Consider the following 25,163-nt stretch of genomic DNA (forward strand, 5'->3'; position numbering starts at 1 on the left):
TGTTTTTGGCTTTATTTGACGTTTTCATCCAAAGCACTGTTACACATGGGATTAGTTTGGAACTTTAAAATGGAGCATAATAATAATTTCAAAATAAAAGCCTTGAATATTTTTACATCAGGTAATTGCTCTTTTTGGCTTTATTTGACTTTTTCATCCAAAGCACTGTTACACATGGGATTAGTTTGGAACTTTAAAATGGAGCATAATAATAATTTCAAAATAAAAGCCTTGAATATTTTTACATCAGGTAATTGCTCTTTTTGGCTTTATTTGACTTTTTCATCCAAAGCACTGTTACACGTGGTATTAGTTTGGCCCTTTGAAATGAAGCATTCTGAAAATTTCAAAATAAAAGCCTTGAATAATTTTACATGACGTAATTGCTCTTTTTGGCTTTATTTGACTTTTTCATCCAAAGCACTGTTACACGTGGTATTAGTTTGGCCCTTTGAAATGAAGCATACTGAAAATTTCAAAATAAAAGCCTTGAATATTTTTACATCAGCTACTTGTGTTTTGAGCATTATATAACTATTTTAACCCAAGGACTATTACGCATGGGATTAGTTTGGCCCTTTGAAATGAAGTTTAACAAAACTTCCAAAATAAAAGCCTTGACAACATTTTAAATCGTACCGAACGGTGCACGTCCGCCTCGCTTAACGTTCTTGCGGTTCTCCGCGTGCCACTGCTTACGTCGCGGCGTTCTTTGGCGTCGACGCCGATTTGTGGCGCGACGACGCCGGGCCCGAACCCCACGGCCGCGCCTTGGCAGGCCCCGGCTAAATTTCTTCCGAAATTTTGTTTTTCTAGTTCTTCTTTATTTTTCTTCCGTAACCGTTAATGCGGCTCATACCGCTTGGTGCACACCTACAAATGAGGTATCAAAACCTGCAGAAAATTCACGCCATTCCAGCTATTACTTCTGGTGGGATTTGGGCTTAACGTGGCGACATAATTCGCAAAAAACTACGAAAAAACCCCCATTATAAGTCAATGGGAAAAATCCTAGAAATACCCTATTTTTGAGGATTTGCTGTGTCGTCACAAATTCACCTAGAAATGCCATTCAAATTTCATTTGGTAGATACGTCTGTGATCTCTTCGAAAGTGAAGACGGCTCGTCGATACCAGTTACGGTTTGTCCACAATTTGCCTCTAAGCGACCCAAAGTTTCTCATTTTTGCTCAAATTAGAGTGACAGCAGACCTCGGATCAGATATGGGCACAACATTTCTTTCTCTCATCACTGTAAATGCTCTGAGTGAGGTACAGATATGAATCTCGGGACTATCGCAGAAGACACATTGAACTGTCATACGCTCGAAACGCTTTTCGAATATGTATTACGGTTCCCGAACAAGAAGGATTTGTTTCCAATGCTTTTTTTCAGTAAAGTGTGTTTGCTCAAACACACTTGTGTGTTTGAGAGCTCAGAGCTCACAGCTCACACCTGCTGAGACCATTATTTGCCATAGCAACGGAACTCAAGAGGCTATTGGCTGCTGATTTGGACTACGAATACGCATCGCTGTAGTTCTATCTATAGTGGAATACTCAGTTGAAACAGATCAGGACTGAACTGGCCTTTACAACTAATTGCTGCTTTGGGCTGTATATAACTGATTTAACTCAGTAACTGTTACACATGGGATTAGTTTTACACTTTAAAATTAAGCATATTGAAAATTTCACAATAAAAGCCCTGAATATTTTTACATGACGTAATTGCTCTTTTTTGGCTTCATTTGACTTTTTCATCCAAAGCACTGTTACACATGGTATTAGTTTGGCCCTTTAAAATGAAGCTTAACAAAAATTTCAAAATAAAAGCCTTGAATATTTTTACATGACATAATTGCTCTTTTTGGCTTTATTTGACTTTTTCATCCAAAGCACTGTTACACATGGTATTAGTTCAGAACTTTAAAATGAAGCATACTGAAAATTTCAAAATAAAAGCCTTGAATATTTTTACATCATGTAATTGCTGTTTTTGGCTTTGTATGACTTTTTCATCCAAAGCACTGTTACACATGGGATTAGTTCGGAACTTTAAAATGAAACATACTGAAAATTTCAAAATAAAAGCCTTGAATATTTTTACATCATGTAATTGCTCTTTTTGGCTTTATTTGACTTTTTCATCCAAAGCACTGTTACACATGGGATTAGTTTGGCCCTTTGAAATGAAGCATACTGAAAATTTTAAAATAAAAGCCTTGAATATTTTTACATGACGTAATTGCTGTTTGTGGCTTTATGTGACTTTTTCATCCAAAGCACTGTTACACATGGGATTAGTTTGGAACTTTAAAATTAAGCATACTGAAAATTTCAAAATAAAAGCCTTGAAGATTTTACATGACGTAATTGCTTTTTTTGGCCGTATATGACTTTTTCATGCAAAGCACTGTTACACATGGGATTAGTTCGGAACTTTAAAATGGAGCATACTGAAAATTTCAAAATAAAAGCCTTGAATATTTTTACATCAGCTACTTGTGTTTTCAGCATTATATAACTATTTTAACCCAAGGACTATTACGCATGGGATTAGTTTGGCCCTTTGAAATGAAGTTTAACAAAACTTCCAAAATAAAAGCCTTGACAACATTTTAAATCGTACTGAATGGTGCACGTCCGCCTCGCTTAACGTTCTTGCGGTTCTCCGCGTGCCACTGATTACGTTGCGGCGTTCTTTAGCGTCGACGCCGATTTGTGGCGTGACGACGCCGGGCCCAAGCCCGACGGGCGCGCCTTGGCAGGCCCCGGCTAAATTTCTTCAGAAATTTTGTTTTTCTAGTTCTTCTTTATTTTTCTTCCGTAACCGTTAATGCGGCTCATACCGCTTGGTGCACACCTACAAATGAGGTATCAAAACCTGCAGAAAATTCACGCCATTCCAGCTATTACTTCTGGTGGGATTTGGCCTTAACGTGGCGACATAATTCGCAAAAAACTACGAAAAAAACCCCATTATAACTCAATGGGAAAAATCCTAGAAATACCCTATTTTTGAGGATTTGCTGTGTCGTCACAAATTCACCTAGAAATGCCATTCAAATTTCATTTTGTAGATACGTCTGTGATCTCTTCGAAAGTGAAGACGGCTCGTCGATACCAGTTACGGTTTGTCCACAATTTGCCTCTAAGCGACCCAAAGTTTCTCATTTTTCCTAAAGTTAGAGTGCGTCTCTGGCTGCTTAGAGTGAGAGATGAAGACAACTTTTTCAGCCCAAATCATTTTTGAAATCGCCATCACGCCCACAAATATCGCACGATTAGTATCAAAATCGGTCCTGACATTGATACGCCTGTCTGCTCCGGTAAAATGTTTTCGAAATTTATCTAGACCGTACGGTTTTCTGTCACGGTGCTTCAGAGCAAAGTCATGCGACAGGATTTTCTGAGGCTGTCTGAGGCTCTCTCCCATGTATTTGAATAGAATTTCAGATCTGGGCACAACATTTCTTTCTCTCATCACTGTAAATGCTCTGAGTGAGGTACAGATATGAATCTCGGGACTATCGCAGACGACACATAGGCCTCTCATACGCTCGAAACGCTTTTCGAATATGTATTACGGTTCCCGAACAAGAAGGATTTGTTTCCAATGCTTTTTTTCAGTAAACCGTGTTGGCTCAAACACACAATTGTGTGTTTGAGCATGTATGACTCACAGCTCACACCTGCTGAGACCATTATTTACCATGGCAACGGAACTCAAGAGGCTGTTGGCTGCTGATTTGGACTACAAATTCGCATCGCTGTAGTTCTATCTATCCTCAGTTGAAACAGATCAGGACTGAGAACTGGCCTTTAGAACTACCCGCTGCTATGGGCTGTATATAACTGATTTAACTCAGTAACTGTTACACATGGGATTATTTTGGAACTTTAAAATTAAGCATACTGAAAATTTCAAAATAAAAGCCTTGAATATTTTTACATCAGGTAATTGCTCTTTTTGGCTTTATTTGACTTTTTCATCCAAACCACTCTTACACGTGGTATTAGTTCAGAACTTTAAAATGAAGCATACTGAAAATTTCAAAATAAAAGCCTTGAATATTTTTACATGACGTAATTGCTCTTTTTGGCTTTATTTGACTTTTTCATCCAAAGCACTCTTACACGTGGTATTAGTTCAGAACTTTAAAATGAAGCATACTGAAAATTTCAAAATAAAAGCCTTGAATATTTTTACATCATGTAATTGCTCTTTTTGGCTTTATTTGACTTTTTCATCCAAAGCACTGTTACACATGGTATTAGTTTGGCCCTTTGAAATGAAGCATACTGAAAATTTCAAAATAAAAGCCTTGAATATTTTTACATGACGTAATTGCTCTTTTTGGCTTTATTTGACTTTTTCATCCAAAGCACTCTTACACGTGGTATTAGTTCGGAACTTTAAAATGAAGCATACTGAAAATTTCAAAATAAAAGCCTTGAATATTTTTACATCAGCTACTTGTGTTTTGAGCATTATATAACTATTTTAACCCAAGGACTATTACGCATGGGATTAGTTTGGCCCTTTGAAATGAAGTTTAACAAAACTTCCAAAATAAAAGCCTTGAGAAAATTTTAAATCGTACCGAATGGTGCACGTCCACCTCACTTAACGTTCTTGCGGTTCTCCGCATGCCACTGATTACGTAGCGGCGTTCTTTAGCGTCGATGCAAATTTGTGGCGTGACGACGCCGGGCCCAAACCCCACGGGCGCGCCTTGGCAGGCCCCGGCTAAATTTCTTCAGAAATTTTGTTTTTCTAGTTTCTTTTATTTTTCCCCCTCAGCCTTAATTTGATCCAGAGTCCAATTCTAATTCACAACCTTCTCTAACCTCCTTACTCAACAACTGAAACAGCTTTGGGTCATTTTGTACCCATGAGGGGAAGCGATGCAGAGGAGGAGTCGGTGGCTTGACTGCCTCCGGATCCAGCTGCTCCAGCTCCTCTGCTAGTCCCACAAAGGAGACGCCGTCCTGACACAGCTCCTCCAGTTCCGTCCCCTCCATCGCTTCATCCATGCCGTCGAGGAGCCCGTCGTCGATGTCCGTTTCTTCCACGAGCTGCGAGAACGGCGAAGCGGCGGTGCCAGTGCTCTTCAGGGTGGACGAGGCGGAGGACGGCGTCATGATGTCTATGTGGACGTTGAGGTGGTGCAGTCTGTCCAGGCTGGGCTGCGGCTGGCTGTAGTGCTTCTTCACCAGCTGGATGCTGTCTCTGGGGGTGAGCGGAGTTCGTACTTTGGGGAGCGTCATGCTGGTGCCTGACTGATGACCGGGAAGCTGAGGACAAATGGGGAAGGGATTGTTGGTGGAGGGCGATCGGGAAAAGAGGGGGCTTTTGGGGGCTACGGTCATGGTCAACCCGGGAGAGCTCGGTCTGTGCGCCAACTCATACGCAGAGGACGAAGATGAAGAGGACGAGGACGAGTGAAGGCACTGAGAGCGGAACTTGCTGCTAAGCTCATCGGAGGAGTTGTCCCTGTCGGGGCCCCCTGGTTTGCTCTCGGGGCCCACTGGGAGCTCTGGTCCGGTAACAGAGCTGCTGGGACCGTCCCTGATCCAGCTCTGACTGTCATAGGCTGTCAGGTCTCCGAGACAGAGTCCTTTGCTGACCAATTCTGGAGTCCTTTTCACATCTGCAGCAGACAAAACGGGCAGTAATTGGCTAAAACATAAAGCAGAACATCTAAAGGTGCAAAAGAAAATACACATAAAAAAGGCAGATTATAAAGTACTTTGGAAATTACTATTAATACTGATTAAACTTCACTGTATTTAGTAGGATTTCATGTGACAAACCAACATAAAGCGTTCAGGGCTGCAACTAACAATTATTTTAGTAACTGATTATTCTATTGATTATTCTGACATTCAATCAAATAAAAATAAAAAAATTAACCAATTTTTCATTTAACTACTTCATCTATTTTTATACGCACACGTCTATATAAATATTGAAATTCTTTTTTAAAATAAAAACATAAACATTTAATTGCCTAAAATGCAATAACAGCATTCCTTTAGCGAGCGCTTGATCGTTGTAACAAAGGATGAACCTGGAGCTAAAAAAATATACTGCTCAAAAAAATAAAGGGAACACTTTAAGTGTTAAACACCTGTTTAAGTGTTCCCTTTATTTTTTTCAGCAGTGTACTTCTAACATCAACATGTGAAAAACTCAGCCCTTTCTAATCAGTTTAACATTGATACAGTGTAGGGTTGATCTGTTGCTCATTACTTTTTATATACACAAACTAAAATATTTTTTATCTTCAGTGCAAAATGAGTATTTTTTGTACAGGTTTGACATAATTACTGCTTTAACTGTGTTGTTTTGTTTTCTCAGCAAACGGCTTTTTTTTTTTTGTCTCTATACTCCAGTTAAGGGTTAACCGATTACTAAATTAGTTGATTATTACAATAACCGATTCATCACAATTAATCTGATTAATCGTTTCAGCACTAAAAGCAGTGCACTGTTGGGGAGTGGAAGAAAACCAACACATTTTCTAATATTTCAACAACAACAAAAATAGAAGTGTGGTGTGGATCAGCATTCGGTGTGTGTTTCTTGGTCTTCGTGGTGCTGCATGTTCACTACTGACTTCCTTAAGCGTACACTTGAATAGCGACTTGTGTTAGAATATCATAAAAGCCCCAATAGAATCTATTGATGTTTGTGGATATAATATGGCATAGTGTGGAAAATAATCCAAATTAAAGGCAGTCCACCTGTTGGCAGGCTCTTGATGTTAGAGGCTGCCCCACGCAGACCTCTCCAGCTGTCATCCTGGGCGGGTGGCGTGCCGGGGCAGCTGGGAGGAAACAGCGGACTGCTGGGCACCAGGTGGGCATCTAACACGGGGGAGGTGGCAGGGGATCCAGAGGACAGAGGCTTCTCTAAGAGAGCTGCAAAACAAACAAAAGCAGAAGGTATTCAAACAACTCTGATTGACACCGCACTCCAGCTAAGACCACCAGTTAACATCAGTCTAAGAGCATAACGGATGTCCCGTCTGCGTAAACACAGACAAGAGGAGGATTAAGGGACGGCCGTGGTACAGAGATTTAGAGATTGCTGCACTGCTGTCTCTAACTACAGGCTTGCTAAGCGGTAGAGATTGCACAGTTCAGCAGACTGTCCACACAGCCATTCATCATAAGAAGCATGTTTTGCAGCGGCGTAAACCCCGGCTCCGGTAGTGCACCACAGTGTTGGGTCACTTCTATGCTGTTATTGTCTGGACGGTTTGAGCGCTGCTACAGGACATGCTCACCAGAAAGAAGCTCACTGAGGGGATGAAGCAGATTATTCCACTGAATAAGAGAAATACTTTGTGTTGTAGGTGGTGTTTTGTTTTTTTATATATTTAAATTTAATTTGTCCCAAAAACATGCGGTGTAGTGAAATCAAGTATATGTGAATGAAAGGTTTGGACAGCTCTACAACATATTTGTGTTGGTGATGCAGTTTTTACAGATGAAAAGCAGAAATAAGCTCGTCGAAGGCAATGCATTCTAAATACTCCATAAATAATCAAAAGAAGCCAGTCGGCTAGAAAGTTTCACTCAAGGTAGTAAATATATGAAGTCACCACTGACTGGTTGTCAGACTTCTGTAACCATTAAAACATAAAACAATTTACATCTGCCACCATTTACTATTCTGATTCAGCAACAGAATGATGGCGGGTTTCAGAGTAGAGAAATTAATCTGGACAGATATTGCAGGATGGAAGTTATTGGTTTTCTGAAATAATGCCACTACTTTGTCACAAAATGTATTTAAAGATTTGTTACTAAAAATGTATATGCTTCCTCACGAGAAGATTATACTTTTAAATTCGAACCTGCATTTTTAATGCAACAAAGACGAGATACGGATTATGAAACTTTGTATTCTATTGGTTCGTACTGTAGTAATTGGATCCCTGCTGGTTTTGTGTGTGTAAATCCAATTTGCTACAGAAAACTATAGTTTTACCTGCAGTGAAATAGTCTGTCTACTTTGCTTTTTAGATGATTATGCCCTCATTATTTCCAAATGTTAATTTACTCAACACAAATGTACAACATGCAGCCAGGAAAGTTAGCAAGGACACTAAAACCCAGAATTAGAACCATTTATTCCTGAGGACTTTAAATGCAACAAAATAGCCATAAACAGTTTGAGGCGTAAAGATTGTGCCAGAAATTCGCACTCAAGCAGATCAGAGGCGGACTTGTGTTTTATTTCTGCACAAACTGACAAGAAAGTGCTAAAATGTTTCACATAATATACACATTTCATTTTATTATAATGGTTACAAAGCTTGTTTTTTTTTTTAAATGTAGAACATTTTTGGCCCAAATTTGTGCCTGATTCATGACGTCTTATTCGGGGATGCTTCTACGTTTTTTAGCAAGACAAAGCCGGGGTGAATTCTGCAGCAGTGATTCCATGGTTCTATAACAAAAATGTATGCATTTCCTGACCCATTCTCCTGATGCAAGTTTAAAATCGGCACATAAAACATGCGATTCTTAAATCGCAATCTAAGATGTCTTCTCCAATAAACATAGTGATGCTAAATGGAGAATGAAGAGAAACTTAATTTCCACGTGACAAAACATTCCAGCTTGTTTTCTGAGAACTCACACTGCAGCTTGTCTTGCAGCAGCACAATCTGCTCCGTCTGCTTCACATTTGCAAGTTTCAGTTGCTGGTTCTCCAGCTCCATCTGTACAAGAGAACAAGTAAATGGGATTTGAACCATAAAAGGTAAGGCAAAGTACTTGGTTCTATCCATGTACACCAGCTACTGTGTACTTAACAAGCGGTCTCTGTTTGTTTAGCGGATTCATCTGAACATGCCTGATCTTACCTCTCTGAGCTTAAACGTGACCCAGTCTTTAATCTTGGCAGCCTTCTCTTCAATAATTTTTGCCTCCTGGGCTCTGACTAACATCTGTAACGCAGAAAATGGGATTTGCGGGCTTCGACTTACACTTCAGGCACATAAATAGACGTTTCGCTTCTTTATCTGAAGCTTCAGCCCGTACCTGTTGTTCCAGCTGGACCTCTAATCTCCTGATTACAGCATCCTTCTCTTGGAGCTGATTGGTCAGGTCCTGATACTTTTTGTAAAGCGAGTTCTCTGAGTCACCAGTTTGCACGTTTGTAGACTTCAACTTCTCTTCCATGACCTGGATCTGAAATGCAAAATTAAATGTGCATTTAAGCAATGTCGACTCGAATCAATATGATCCTTTTTAGTTTTCACCGACTGCTGACAAGGCAACGATAAAAAAAAAAAAAAAAAAAAAAAAAAGAGCATGCCATTTCCCAGCTCTGCTCAGAAAAGCCCTTTATAGCCCTGAGGTAGTTTTTGGGGTTGAAAAGACACGGTGTCCTTAAATTACTACCTACAGAGAACACCTGGAGCAGGCAGAAATGATGGAAAATTCACGATTAAAGCCAACAGCATGAGAGCAGAAGAAACAGAAAAAAAAAACAAACAAAGAATTACAAATGCTTTTTTAGTTGTGCTAAGGCAAGCTATGTTAGTTCATAATTAAGTTCAAATGTGAGGTATCCCTCAAGTTTTACATTGGATTCATTATGCGTATTTCAGTACTTTATGGGTACTTTGCTTTAACATACAAACAGTACTCCCAGCTCAGCCCTTCTGTGTTTAGCTGCGTCTCTCTCCTGGAGCTACTGTTACCCATAAGTTGATGTACTCTTTGTTTTTCTTTCCCAAATAAAATATGGCTGGCTCAGTGTGTTTGGGTTTGTTTGTATTTTTTTTTTTCCTGGGCAATGCCACTGACATAGTTGTTGCTGATATAACATTTCTTTCTAATTCAAATCACTCCTGTGTTTAGAAGTGTCTTTCGCCTGGATAGTCGTTGACCTTTGTCTACTCAAAAAGAAATTTCCCAAATGTTTAGCTGTGTCTCTTTTCCAGAAGAATCTACTTAGTTAGCTACTGTCAGTATTGGCTAAGTGACTCTCTTTGTTTCCAATAAAAAGCATCCCTCTGTTTGGCTGTGTTTCATCAGATGAGACATGTATGAACCATTATAGAATTTGAAATGAGGAAGAGGCAAAAACAAAACAAAAAACAACTTATTTTCTCAACTGGTTTTGTACTTTGTCAGCAAATCTAAACTACTTAATAAATTACATTGATGCACTGAAATAAAATGACAATGTTGAATTTTTTTGTAATTTTAAACACCTAAAATAATTGCTGCTTTGTAATCAGGTAATATGATAACACTGTATTTGAAGGGGTGTGCTTAAGACTGACATGAGACTGTCATAAACGTGACAAAACACCTGTTTATCATTTATGACTCTTCATAAATGATTACAACTGTTGTCCTGAAGTTTCATTCAGTAAATAATGCCACTTTTAATGCAAAGGTGCTCCAAAAAGTTGCATGAAAAGTCCATTAAAAGTGTAAACTTTCCATTATTCAGTAAATAATTGCCCCTTTAATGCAAAATTGCACTAAAACGTACATTAAAAGTCAATTAAAAGTGTAAACTATGCATTAAAAGGGTCATTACTTACCAAATGACACTTCATGACAAGAGGCATGGACATTCATAAAGACTCCTTCATGTTCATAAAAGGTGTTATGTCATGTTTATGGACAGTCTCATGTCATAAACCAGAAATACTCACATTCATTTGTCTTTTGTGGTCAAAAATCACATTTTATCCATTACCTGTTTTTCAGCTTTCTCTGCCCTCTGATCAGCGTCTGACACCCTGTGCTCCAGCTCCTGCATCTATAGTAGAGAGAAAAATGTTAAAACATATTTCAACATATCAACTGTTTCCGTCAGAGGGAAGAAGTCGGTACTTAGCGAGGTGTAGCTGAAACGCTAAGTACCGCTTCTTCAGTAAGAAAATTGCTGTAACACTAAAACAGAAACTAGCATAAAAACATAAGCTGATCTCATGTTTAAAAAAAAAACGGATGCAGGCTGTAATGTTGACAAAAAGACAGACTAATGGCTGGAAACGTTCTGTAATCTAAAAACACCTGGTGGAACATCTAGCAACTTAGCTAATTAGTTGAAATGGCAACAGGCCAGAAATGTACTGACTCATCTTTGGGACCTCAGGCAGCACTGCATTAAAAACAGACACGAGTCTCAGCATTCGCTCAAGAACACATAACAACGCAAGCTTGAGAGAAAAACCCTCCTCGTCGCCAGTTTTTATGTGGAACAGCATCTCTCACACTATAAACGTAGATAATAGCAGTGTGGTTGTGTGCACACCGTCATCATGACAGTTCACACATCTGCAAGTACCCCGTCGCACACTCGCGCACTCCCTTGAAAGCCTGGACGGCCTTTTCTTTTTTGTGAGTTCAACGACCCGGTTCAAAGGAGAACAAACATGTTAATGGATTCTTTCTGGTTGAGAGAAACGTGTGAATTCCCCTTAGACGTTGTGTTTTCTCCATCTACCCTGTTTACTCCTCGTTGCCTCAATGAAGGCCAGCATGGAAAAACTTCTCTTCAGCCAGATTAAAGTCCGCCAACAGCCGGAGGATCGGGGGTGAAGACCGACCGTCAGTTATTGGTGGGATGACTCCTCTTCCTAAGGTCAGCGGGGGCGAAAGGCTTCATCGATAGAGAGAAGCAAACTGAATGCATCTTGCATTTGAAAGCTAATAACCTTTAGAACAAGCAAATACAAGTGGTGACTTTAAGGCCCCTCTAAGGTTCCAATGTTGGAAGGAAGATGGAAGAACTTCATATCAGAAAAGAACAAAAAATAAAAATGGAGGCAACATCCTGCTAGACGCTGGATAATGGGAACCAATGAGAACAATCTCATGTAAGATACAGCAATTCAATCAACTTAAAGATATATTACAGATAATTAACTACCCTAAAATTTACTTTATCTCTCAAAATTAGTAAAATGCATGCATTTATTTTTTACCTTGGGGCATAACTAATCTCCACATATAACCTTATTATACTGGCCTTTTCCGTCTCCACTTCTATGATACGACATTGTCTAATTCTGTAATTCAGCTATACATGATGAAACCAGAGATATGTAACCAAACCAGTACATGGTTTGGTTACATATGGGACAGTTACATGTGGTTTTTATGTTGCACGCAGGAGGGTTGTAAATGGTGGTCACTGCTTTGCACAAACAAGCTCGTTCATAAGTTGGGATAACATTTCTGGCGAGCTTTGAAACTTTATTATACAGTAAATGGGGCGGAGAGAGAAGGGGAAGACATGCAGTAAATGGCCTGAGACCAGGAATTGAATTTATTTAATTTACGTTAAATGTAAAGAATAAGAAGCTATTTGACAACAGATGAATGTATTTTTTTTTTTATTCATTTGAATTTTAAGATCTAAATGTAAGAGCCATCACTTCTTGTGTAAAAATGGTGATGGTTCACAATTCCTTTGAATGTTTTTCTAAGTTAGAAAATATAAATATACACAGGTGCCACAGTTGTATAGGCTTTCAGTTAGGAATGAATCCAGAGCAATATGTACATCTAAACATTTAGACATCCTACGAAATGCCTACAAAGACAACAATTTAGATTTATTTTTGAACAAGTAATAAAAAAAAGTATGAGATAAATAAGTGTTCTCACACACTGCAGTAAACCTTGTGACTTTTCAGCACAATCCATTCCTGACCCACACTAATTGTCAAGCAACACTGTGAAGATCAAACCATGTGAGGCTAAGTGATTAATGTAATTTGTCCTAAATTGAATTAGAAATGGTCAGCTGGTGTAGTTTAGACTCGCTACTGCTATGTTGCATCTGAGACGCGACTTCAGAGAAAGTCGTTCAACGGTTTCCAGCTATTCATTTGTGACTTGTAGCGGAAATATTACAGCAGAACATCTTGTATAGTGAACAATGGCTGCTTCTACAGTATAATGTCCACAGCTCTCTTTGGTCCCTTACTCTTTTCAAGTGCTTGTAAATTAGTTTCTCTGACTGGTAAACAACCATAGAATACCCTGCATCTCATCAACATGTTTGGCGACAAAAACTGGCCGTTTCTGGTGGGCTACTAACTAGTCATAAGAGCAGCACACTGGTTTTGCATTTAGATTATTTTCATGTATTTTGTTTATTTTTTGTTAAACGTGGATCTAAATTTAGTTCATCCTTTGGCATTGGGAGTCCTAGTGCTATCATATTTGGGAATTGGGTGCTTTAAGTATTTTAAGTGATTGTTTTACATTCTGTGCTGTAGTTTTAGTTTTTCTCCTTTAGACCATAGTTCCTGTTTTAGTTTTGTCACTTATTTTTCTGAGAACACATTTCGCCTCAGCTGCATCACTGTCTGTTTATTATACAAACCAGATTCTAGTGATCAACACCCCAAGATAAATACCTGTAAGTTTGTCAGCTCTTTGTCAGATCCTGTTTTGCCACTGGCGTTTCTGAGTTTTCTTTCCATTACTTCTACAGTTTCGTTTTTTTGCTCTGAACTCTGGGATTTTTGACCTTCCTTCATTTTTGACCCGCCTGCCTCCTCCCTGCAGTAAACAGAACCAGGACAACCATGTGCATTGTAACAACCCTCTTTGGTGTGAAGTTGTTATTGAGGGAAGAAAACTCTAAAGGTAGCTATTTTTTGTAATAGTGAGTTCTTTTAAAATGCCGTCACTGGAACATCAAAAGACCTTCATAAACTGTCACGTTTTGGTACTTTCATCCAAAAAAAAAGAACAATTTTCCTTTACAGATCTTTCTAATTAGGACTTGTTAAAATCCACAAGTCAAACGGGACTTTTTCCTCTCTTCCTTATTTTGTCTGACTCACTGTCTGCTGCTGGAGATAAATCCTATGTCAAAGGCAAACTGCGTCAACTTTTTTTTTTTTTCACTTATGTTTTTCCATTCCTAAGTGGGTCAATGCATAAAACACTCCTAACTTGGCAAGAGGCAAGATGAGGAGCATGAAACGGTATTTCCAAACAGCAATAAGATGACAGCATAGTAGTCCCCCATTCCACACTAATCCACACATAGCAATGCGGGCCTTCACTGTAAACCTTCTATGTAATTGTGTTTCATTACGCATGTAAGTTATTGCAATAAGGAGCAATAACCTAAAAACTAGGTATCATCACAAAAAGAACAACAACTGTGGAATAACCAGAAAGAGAACTAAGGCAAGAAGCGTAGTACGTTTGTGAGAGTCTGAAATGACCATGTATACATGGAGTCCCTTGACGGCGAGCAAGAGAGTGTCGTCTCCATTTACAAACATTTAAATCTAAATCTAAATCAGAGAGCTGCAAAAAACTAAATTAGAACCTGACACTTTTGCATGTGGTGTTTGGGAGTAAAGAAGAAGGTGGTGTTTTAGGCCAAATTGCTCTTAATTATAATTCAGCAAAATAAGAAGCTGTCCAGACTGGGAAAACAAACGTCAAAGCATGGAAAAAGGGGCAGCTTTGATAAATGTCACTGACAGAGTTTTACTCTTTCTTTAGGAATACTACATCATATTTAGGAATTGGGTTTTTAAGTGTTGTGGAAACGTTTATTTGAACTCATCAATGTTGCATTTCATCTTTTCTTTTTCTAAATGATCCGTTTTCATTACTCATTGTAAAATAAGATCCCATCCTGGTCACGCCATGGTTCTGCTGTCAACCGCTCCCGATCTTGGCTTGAGAACGCAACCAAAGCAACTTCATCTGCACAAAACTGAGATGTAACCTTCTTCACGTTTCCCCGTCGGGGGAAACAAGTTGCAATGTTAATCAGCTAACGGAGGTTGCCAGGTCAGGAAAAAGCCCTGTCACACCATGACTGTACTCCTCCCTGAATATTTCAGTGATGAGATGTTTCATACTCTACCATTTTCACTTTTCAAATGGGCTTCTGTACAGCATGAGATCTCACAGGGGAAGTGGAAGTCTTAAAAGGCTTGACAGAGAACACGACGGCATGGAGTCGTCTTCCTCTTATCGACCACACGGTTGTGTTTGGACATCCTGCCAGCAGACTGAATGAGCAGCTCTGCTCGGCCATGGAATTCAGAGACGAGAGAGTTTGAAACCACTACGACAAAGGCAATCTGAAGCCGGTTAGTTGGATGACACAAATACTTCTCCAAAATCAAGACGGTGGAAAAGTTGAGACGCCACTCATCCTTTGAGTCTTTTAACGGGCGCCAATTTATCTCCCGATGATTGCTTTCCAAAAAGGTCAGCGAATCGGTTTTATTACCAAAATTTTACAAGCATTTTGTCGGCTGCTGTTTCCACCAACTAAAGGGGGGGGGGGGAAATTACCAGAACGAATGAGCTTGAACATTCCTTTTAGCTGAAAGTTTAACCTACTCTTGATGACACACCATGACTGGACCAAGTGTTTACCAAAAGCGATGGGTAATCTCGTGTATTTACGCACACAAATAAACAGTCATCAGCACCTGGAGTTCAAACCGATCCACGTGCTGTAATTGTTTCCTCATGCACGTAAATATGTAAAAATACCATCGTACCGCCCTCTATAGTCGTCACAGACTATAAACAGAGCTTTTCCACAACAAAAATCTGCCGACGAGAAGCAGATGCGTGGCACTCGAATTCACACATTGTGCAGAAAATCTGTACTGGGATTTTCTCTGAACGTGAGGAAAACTGGTGGACACTAAAGTCCAAAGTTAGTTTCCAATTAGTCTGTGTTGAAGTTTCCATTGGAAATTCAGCTCATTTTACGCTTTGCAAGTTTAAAGTACCTCAGTAATTATTTAATCATTTCAGTCTGACTGATACAGGAAGATGCACTTTATTTCACATGTAGGGTTGAAACTTGTGAATGAAGCGGACCTTTACCAGGCTGTGAAATACTGAAATCTAACCTCAGGTGTGTGAAAACACAAACCACAGTTTCTGTTGTTTCAGTTTTCTTTAACCAAAGATGAAGCAAAACTGGAAAAAAAGCTGCACCCCATAACTGTTGACACATCCAAAGTACACAAATTAATATATAAATATAAAGAGGCATCCTTTATTTTAATCTTGTGACAATATGTATTTAATCATTTTATTGAGGACACAGGTGACTTAAATCCCTATATTTTGCTAATTAGAGCCAACAGCTGAATTTATTCAATTTTCATCATTTTCAATTGATTCTTTTAAATTGATGAATTACTAGTATTGGTTATATTGTGCCAAAGTTTTCTTAAAACACTGTGATAACACTGTGTTGAGGCCACATTGGCCAACACCTCATGTAACATCAACCATGCTAGCTGTGCTAACTATGATAACCATGCTAAATGCTAATTTTAGATGTTAAGACATCATTCTGTCTTTGTTTTGCTGTCTGTTTATCTGAGGCATCACAGAAAACGTTCCCTCTTTCATGTTGCCTTATAAAAGTAATGGTTCACAACAGAACAGTGATTTTATAACAGCAGTAAATGGGACATTTCTAGTTTGAATGGATCAAAAAGAATGGTGTGATATAAGACAAAGTTACAAAACTTATTCATCTGTAATGTTCCTTAATAAGGAGAAATAAAATCTAATCATTTATTTTGTTTTTTGGGGTTTATTTGCACAAATTAATCTGTCTAAACTAGAGGACTTTGTAGCTTTGGATTTTCAGTGATGCACCTCACATATGTGAGAAAATTATAGTTCTATCTTCTTGTATTATTTTATTGTTCAGATACATTATTAACTTGTGTAGAAAGGAGAAACAAAGTTATTTATAAGTTACTAAAGAACAAACAGAATCAACCATTATACAAAATCAGTGATTGGAAGTTGGCCGTTAAATCTCAAGATTTTTTTAGTCATAAAGTCTCATTGTATCTATGAATTGAATCCGTGACCAAGGCCACATCCCCAAATTTCTGTCCATATTCCAAAATGATGGCTCCCTGCTGAGTTATGTTTTGGAAGAGACTGATCCAATTTCGTGTGCAGTCTTTTCTCACCGTCTCACCTTTTCTGCCAGCAGCTCTCGGATTTTCCCTGCCTGCAGGCGGAACCTCAGCAGCTGCATCTCCAGAGCGACACAGCGCTTCTGCCAGTCCACGCTGGCCGCTCCTACGGCTCCGGCTCCGGGTCCTGCTCCGCTGCTCTCCAGCACGTCAGCCATGGCGAGGATTCAGGCCTCCGCCTTTGGACTCAGGCTGGAATGAAAAGGGGGGAGGAAAAAAAAAGAAAAAGTTTTTGTTAGACCAGCCCATGAAGAATAGCTGCAAAGCACTAATTTAGTTCTGAACACGAGGCACAGCTAGTTCCGAGATGGTATTTCTGTGTTCAGTCCAGCTCCTGTTTTCATTTACACCACAAGATGATAAAAAAAAAAAAAGCGATTAAACATCAAAAGGAGCTCGTTGCTGACCGCATTTCCCATGATTCACAGAGGAAGCGTGAGCAAAAAGCAACCCCTAATGATGAGTCAGAAGTGACACGACTTAAATGAAAGCTTCCTCTACCTCTCTGTGTCAGAGACACGTGTAACTGAAATGAAACATGCACACACATACATGTTGGTTGCACAAAAACAGATTGCAGCGGCCTGCATCCCCCTTTCTTGTCCTCCATCTTTTCTCTACATGCCCACACACACTGAACAAAACCTCAGCGGGGAGACGCTGTGAGTGGGGGAGCTGGAGTTCCCAGGCCTGCATACCCACCACAAAGCAGGTCAGAGCTCTGCTTTTTAGCCCAATTACCTACTAACCCAATCCCCCTGCCCCCTCCCCAGTCACCCACCCACAACTCCCAGTCCATGCAATCCCTTCTTAATTACAAGGAAGGAGCGAAACAGGATCCTACACTGCACAATAGTGCCTTTCTGCATGACAGTCCCATCACAGCTAGAGGCTGGAGCCGTCAGCTTGCCTCTGCAGAGAAAAGAGGAAAGAATGTGCGACAACGAATGGGCAGAACGCCAAAAGCGGAAAAAACGGTGCATTCAAGTTATTTTATTTATTTATTTATTTTTTTTTACCAAATCCTGACTTGGCTGTTGACCGGTTTGTATGTTCATTTGCAAAATAATAAAAGCAGGGTGAAGATGTCGGAAGGTGAGATGTGAAAAAAATAGGTGAGGACGGCCCAGCTTGAGAGAAAAATCAAAGCACAGCCAGACTGCGTCAGTAGGAGAGCAGACGTTCAAAGTCCAGCAGCTATAAGTGCACCGCGTTGCTCCCCTACAATTAGCGTGCTCATAAATGCAGACCCAGCAGGCAGATTACAGAAGTCATGCTTGCAGAGGTTTCACCAGGCGACCGCTGTGCCCAGGCCGGACAAGTCAAGGTCCAACTACCAGCGTCTCTTCCTCTGTCCGGGACAAACTTAGAGGTCTGTGCTCTGAGCAAAGTTGAGTGGAAGAGGTGGGGGGAAAGCCAGCCAGAAACCCTTTTTTTGGTCAAACCGTGTGGAGAGCAGCATCAGAGCAGAAACAGATGTAAACAAGCCATTTGCGCTGCCATGCTAGCTCTCTCTCAAGCAAGATCCTCCATTACTTCAGGAAAGGCTAAAGTTGTAAAGCGCCAAAAGAACACTGAAGTAGCAGAAGGTTGTTACAAAAGACTTGCAATTATTTCAAATGTTGACATGGTGCAGGCAAAAAATTAAAACGCATTTCATTTGAATTTCACATTTTCTTATGACGTACAATTCTTTGTTTTCTTTTTTGCATATAAATATCTGAAAAGTGTCACGTGCATTTGTATTCAGCCCCGTCTGAGTTGGCACTTTGCAGAACGACCTTCCACTGCAATTAAAGCGACAAATCTTTAGGATGTCTGTCTCCACCAGCTTTCAACAATCTAGAGCACAGGTGTCAAACTCCGGTCCTCAAGGGCCTCTGTTCTGCAGTTTTTAAATGTGCCACAAGTACAAACCACTGGAATGAAATGGCTTAATTACCTCCTCCTTGTGTAGATCAGTTCTCCCAGCCTTGCTAATGACCTAATTATTCTATTCAGGTGAGGTGCAGCAGAGGCACAACTAAAAGTTGCAGGACAGCGGCCCTGGAGGACTGGAGTTTGAGAACCCTGATCTAGAGAGTGGGTTCAGACTTTGACTGCACCAGCTTAATTTACAGTGAGATTAAAATACACATATGTGGATTATTACATGCGTGTCCTCTGAAAGAAGGCGGGCAACGCTGGATTTTATTCATGGGTTTCAGTGTAAAAGGAGCTGCCTACAAATGCACGCCTCACCTTTCTTTTTATTTCTAAGGCTGTTTTCATACCGGACAATGAGGGAGACTTGGTTTGATTAGGGACCAAATTGCAACATTTGTTACATTTTCAGCTGGTGTGGTTTGCTTTCACACTGCACTGTGTAAAATGATCCAAACCATTTAAAAAATTTGTTCCTCCTCCCCGCCTGTGGCGGCACTGCAGCAAGAACCACCGGAAGAAACATTACGAAAACATCCATAGAAGACACGAGCGCATGTTTCTTCTTCACAAATGCAGATGGAGTAGCGTCAGGTTTTAGCGATTGTAGTATTTAACTTTTGGTTTTGGATTGTCGAAAGGCTGTCAAGTTTGATATTATGGCATGTGTCTGTGCTAAAAGCATTCAATTCTGTATATCTTCATGTTTGAGCCACCCAAAAAAGTAAAAAAGAGAAGATGACGGCTTGAACTTTTGAGTCCGTCTCCACATTTAACAACTCGATGACCTTGTGAGCTGCTCCGCTTTAAACTGCTTGCAGGATCTTGCAGACGGTCCCAGCCAGAGCAAACACTGGGAAAAGTGGGCCGAGTATTTAGAAATGCCACCAGAGTAATCCCGACAGGATGCTTTCAATGACTGCTATAAAGGTCTGCTGCTTTCCACTGACATATAATTCATCAGAGAGTGATAGCATATCCATCCAGGACGCAGATGGTTATAGAATCATTTCTATGGGATCGTGTGGGATGTTTTCTTCTGGCATGACCCGCCAGATGAAAGAGAAATGCAGCACACGTACGAGTCCGGACCGAAGTAAGCAAGTTCTTCCATTTTTCTTTATTTTAATCATCAGATTTTCAAACACATACACACTACACAGCCAGTCGTAACTCTTCTCTTTGGAGCACAGACACACACACACAAGGAGACATAGAGAAACAGATTGGAGACAGACACGTGTGCATCGGCCCTCACACAGGCAGAGGCATACACTGCTGAGCATGCAGCTGCGGTGATGTAAGTGATTAGGTGGTTCAGTGATATCATTCCCAGCAGACATTTTCAATCTCCGCCGCTGCCGTCTCTTCTGTCGGGGACCGAATTGGCACCTCCTGGGTTTTTCGGAAAATGAGAATGACTCCCGTTAAGGCGGAGAGTTGAGCGCGGATCTGGGTCAGTCGCTGCAGGTTTGTGTCAGCGTGGCAGATCCCTGTGTGTGTGTGTGTGTGGGTGTGTGCGTGTGTGTGTGCGTGTACGCTATGGGTGACACAGACAAATGATCTGAGCAGATCAGAGTACGAGGGCTTGAGACGTTGCCCCTCGGTCCTTACATCATTGTGGTTCTTACCAGTTGACTGAGCTAGTCTTGCATTTTGGTTTAAATTTGTTGCAAAGCCGTAGTGCGCGCTCACATGTACGGCGCAAAAGGATTTCAAATCCCGCGTCATTGTTTCCCAACCTTTTGACCCCCAACATATGCAAAACAGCTTTAAGTCAGCGCAAGTGAAGAAGTGATTAAAATGAAAGTAAAACTGAACAAAGAGCACAATAAATGTCAGTCCCAGAGGTCAGCCTGCCTCATGGCACATCCTCCCTACTTTTACCCTCTTATCGCTCTTGCCATTACCTCTGCATCACCTCTCTTCTTTTCCCTCCTTGCACTCCTTTCCTCTCCTCCTGCAGCGCCTTTCCCACCCTCCTCTCTTCCCTCCGCTGCCTCTCCTCCTCCTCCTCCAAGCCACCGCCAGGCGAGCAATCCTGCATCTCTCTCTCTCTCCGACTAGTTCAGGTTAATGACAGACCTCAACAAAAAACTGACCACACTCATTATCAGTCTCAGACTTAAACACAGGGTCCTGACATTCCTCTCCTCTGAGGTGTAAACATCTACCTCTGCAAGCTCTCCTGCCCCTCTGTGTTCAGGTCGTGGATTTCTGACTAACCCTGCAGGGCATGGAGGCAGGACTAGTTTTTCTGCAGGAAAAAAATGGGGTAACAAATGTAAACAAATAATAATAAAAAAAATCAATAGGTTATTGGAGTATGGATGTGTCTTTTTAAGTGTCCTGAAGAGAAAAAAAAAAGACTGCAAATTTTTATTGTTAATATTTAAGTTAATAACATCACAAGAGGTTTTTGAAACATTCCGCTGCAAATGCAGAGAATCTACTAAAATTTAGAATTGTACAGGTTTTAAATACACATCACATAAGATGCATCTAACTGGGAAATGTCTAGAAGCAGTAGGACGCATTTTAGTCTCGTCTGAAATTGATTATTGAAAGGAGTGATTAATCCCTGTCAGTTCTGCAGGCCTTCATCTCACCTTCTAGTTATCAACATGTAAGAAATATGATCTCATTCAGAAAATCTACTGCCTCAAAAACATGTATACATGATTCGTGCTTAATCTCCCGTTAAACCAACCAGCCCACTAAGTGCAGGTGATGCGCCTTTACCCTGATTTAACCAAATGGCAACAAAAAGACGCAGTAGACGATGATGAATACGTTTCTGGTGTGTTCTTCTTAAACTCGGAAGTCTGGTTTTCCCAGGTTCCCAAAGGAAAACACGAAAATGAGCCCCAAAAGGTCAGAATCCTGACATGCCTCCCACACATATAGGATAGTGAAAGTTTCAATTATTAACTAATTCTTAGAAGTTCTAATGGAATGTACCGTATTAACCCAATGACATCCATAACACTCTGTACTTCTATTTGCAAACATGTCTTTCTTAATGGTTTGAATAAACAGAATGGAGAGAAGTACATTTTTTGTTGCTTATATGATCACCTCGTATTGTCAGTACCTAAACAACAAAAAAGACATACTGGATTTCCAACTTTTACCTACAAATATACATAAAACCACAATTTCCAACAGAAACCAATGCACCAAGACGCCTTGTGTGATGTCACACGGAATGTGCGTTTCTTTATGGGAGGTGGATTTTTTTGTTGATTAAATAATGACTTACTTTAAAAAAACAAAACAAAAAAACAGACAAATACATAACCTGACCATTGCATGTAGTTCTATAAGTGGAAAACTACATATAAAGCTTGCTTGATTCATTCTACAAGAAGGTCTAGCTTTTAGCTTTAAACCCTGAAACTGCTTATATCACATCTTCTTTATCGGTCTAGAAATCTTCTATTTATGCCAATTCTGCTCCCTATTTTACTCCACAAACTAACCGAAGCTTTAATTATCTTTATAGCTACTCCGAAGGGCACAATGTGGTCAAATGCTCCACGAAAACGGCCACGAGCAACAGGTGTGCGCACTGCTATAGCTCCAATATAGCAGCAACCATAAACTGTCGGTCAGCAAGAATGAAAAAAAAAAAAAAAATGAAAAAAGTTCAGCCAGACATCTCTCAAAATACACAGCTGTGCTGGCGTCTTTTGTCCAGACGAGCCTCCCGAGGCTAAGTTAACAGTCTCCTCTGCTAACAGGATAGTGACAGTCAGGGAGCTCCGTACATTTGACAACGGAACCGCTCGCGGCGGTAGCTTTACCTTGTGACTCTGCTGTCTTGTCTCCTCTTCTCTCGGGTCTCTTCCTCGGCGACTCGTCGCAGTTCGGCTCATAACCTGCCCTCCGCTCTGCCGTCTTCCCCTCCTCTCCACTCATTCATCTCATTTATTCGCGTTTTCATATGAGCTCCGTGGCCGGGCAGTCCCGTCACTGCTGCCGCTGCGCTTCGCTTGCTTTTGAACTCTCCGGTGAAACTCTCTCATAGCTCCATTCAACAGACTCATCCCATTTTCCTTTAAAGGGCCGAAAGCGGGATCAGATTTCTCCAAGAGTCAGGCCCCCTCTTGTGTGCGCAGGAGCTGCTCGGGATATTGCATAGATTGGATTTTAAAGGGTTTGTTGAGGTGAAGATTAGATTTTTAAATACTGACCTACTATCTGCATAACTACTCCAAAGTTGTTGTTTTTTCAAAAGAAAAGAAAAATGCTCAATAATTTAGTACATTGATTTTTATAACTGCCTAACCTTGCAGACAGTAGCTGCGTTTCCTTTAAATATAGTTACGTAAATTGAAATTACCAAAAATAAATTAGCTTAATGGAAACACGCCAATTTCAAGAAAATCATTGAAATGATATATTTCGCAGTACTGCAACGGAAACACAAATTTTGCGTCACACGAGCCACGTGACCAACAACCGGATGTTACTACCGGCGAAAACCAGGAAAAAGGTGACAGGAAGTAGTCTTTGTTGTGATTTGTTTTGTTTGCTTTTTCTTTCTTTTCGGACATTGTGCAGCTGACTCCACCCGAGTGCTCACAGCACAGCATAGTTCATAAAGACTTCTGTGTCAGTTGAATTTAATCGGCAATTACAACTTCCCCAAAATGCTGCATACATAGCGGCTCCTAAATATAAGGTACCTGTCACTCCATCTGCTGATTAACACACTGGTGCCATGAATGAATTATGTACATAATCAATTCTTTACATCCGGGATAATGATTTTTAATCATTTGAACAAGCCTATTCACAGGTAATTTAAATTTTCTTTCTTATTTAATAGAAACACCACAATGGGGAAATTGTACTTTTTTTTTTCAACATTAGTAGAAGATAGACCAAAATTTGCTCAGATTTCTCATGGAAACACAGCTAATGTGCACCACAGTCCAACATTGGTCAGTGGTTTATTTGGTAGGGGTCTTGTGGGCATCATTCTGTAAGGGGATGGCACAAACACATAGGGTAGGACTTTGTTCCACTGGGGCAGAATGAAAAGGTTGAAATAGCTGAAAGTGTCACCTTCAACTTCAAGAAGTAGTTCTTTCTATTCACTTGAGGCTTCAGTTTTTGTTTGTTTTGTATTTATACTACTTTGCTTTCAGAGATTTTTTTTTCTTCTCCACCAGATGAACGTGAAATAGCCTGCACAAATATTTTTCGCTAAGAGTAGCGCGAGTATTGCCTCGGGTTGGAAATTAAGAATGGCAAGACCACCAACTAATAACACCAAAAAGTTCCAACTTCTTTAGTTTAAAGGTAGTCTAATTACAGATTGTGTTTGTTTGTTGCAAAGGTTTGCAGGGCAGACTTTACTGGGATAATATGTTGTTAAACTCACATGTGGAACTTTGCAACTGTAATGAATCATTATCTGGGTAGTAAAGGAGTTGCAGGGGGAGTCTTTTTGGGCGGGCTAAGACTATTTACTTGAGATCCCAGCCTGCTCCGGTCCCCACAGCGGTGGCTCCCGCTTTGCTGAAACCTCTCAAGGATTCCTTAAAATGTTAGATACAGAGAGGAGTCATACTTTGTAATGGTGTGACACACCCTGCTGGCCCACTGACTGTAAAAGTTAATACTGCTCGACTTTTGCAGCTGTGTTCATTTAAAGTGGCCAGAGATTTGAGTCGCACACTAAGAACAAAAACTATTTAAGAGATGAGGATTTTCTGGTCAGTCCCAGTTAGCACTACCCCCTTTGAATTTTTCACTTTTACATCTATGAACATAGATTTTTGTATGCTTTTCAAACATATTTGTACACATGGATATTTAATATGCATTTTAAGAGCAAAAAAACAAATTCAAGTTTAAATATTTCTAACGGGGTCATAAAATCAACATCAGCAACCCAAATAATCCATAAACAAAAACTCAAATGTGTCCACAGATGGTGGTTTGATTGTAGAACTGGAAGGACAAAGCAAATCAGCATTGAACACATCTACAGAAAACTAGAAACTAAAGAACAAAAATCTTAAATAACTTCAGATTTAAAGTTATTTATATTCATCAAAGAAGTTTACTTTTGATAGGAACTAAGTCAGATCTCTCAAAAATAGCTTTTCCCCTTACTCCTCTGATATTATGAAAATGTATCTTTGGTGAGTAAAGAAATATATCTCAAACTAACATTTGTTAAGTGATTAAAATTTTTATCAAAGAAATTAGGATAAAGTACATGAT

At 40.1% G+C, this 25,163-nt stretch overlaps 1 protein-coding gene across 1 annotated transcript in view; it reads right to left on the reverse strand.

The window, feature by feature from the left end:
- Positions 1 to 22,952, reverse strand: part of plekhh1 (pleckstrin homology, MyTH4 and FERM domain containing H1) — a 53,980-nt gene extending 31,028 nt beyond the window's left edge. The window contains exons 1-8 of the mRNA XM_005799296.2: positions 22,730 to 22,952; positions 17,003 to 17,192; positions 10,742 to 10,804; positions 9,064 to 9,213; positions 8,886 to 8,969; positions 8,660 to 8,741; positions 6,754 to 6,930; positions 4,897 to 5,657 (exon numbers count right to left, since the gene is read on the reverse strand). Of these exons, the coding sequence (XP_005799353.1) occupies positions 4,897 to 5,657; positions 6,754 to 6,930; positions 8,660 to 8,741; positions 8,886 to 8,969; positions 9,064 to 9,213; positions 10,742 to 10,804; positions 17,003 to 17,158 (1,473 nt within the window). The 5' untranslated portion in view covers positions 17,159 to 17,192; positions 22,730 to 22,952. The remainder of the gene's footprint in view (positions 1 to 4,896; positions 5,658 to 6,753; positions 6,931 to 8,659; positions 8,742 to 8,885; positions 8,970 to 9,063; positions 9,214 to 10,741; positions 10,805 to 17,002; positions 17,193 to 22,729) is intronic.
- Between the last annotated feature and the right edge of the window lie 2,211 nt (positions 22,953 to 25,163).

The sequence above is a fragment of the Xiphophorus maculatus genome, chromosome 19 (genome assembly GCF_002775205.1).
Source record: "Xiphophorus maculatus strain JP 163 A chromosome 19, X_maculatus-5.0-male, whole genome shotgun sequence".
Classification (NCBI taxonomy): Eukaryota; Metazoa; Chordata; class Actinopteri; order Cyprinodontiformes; family Poeciliidae; genus Xiphophorus; species Xiphophorus maculatus.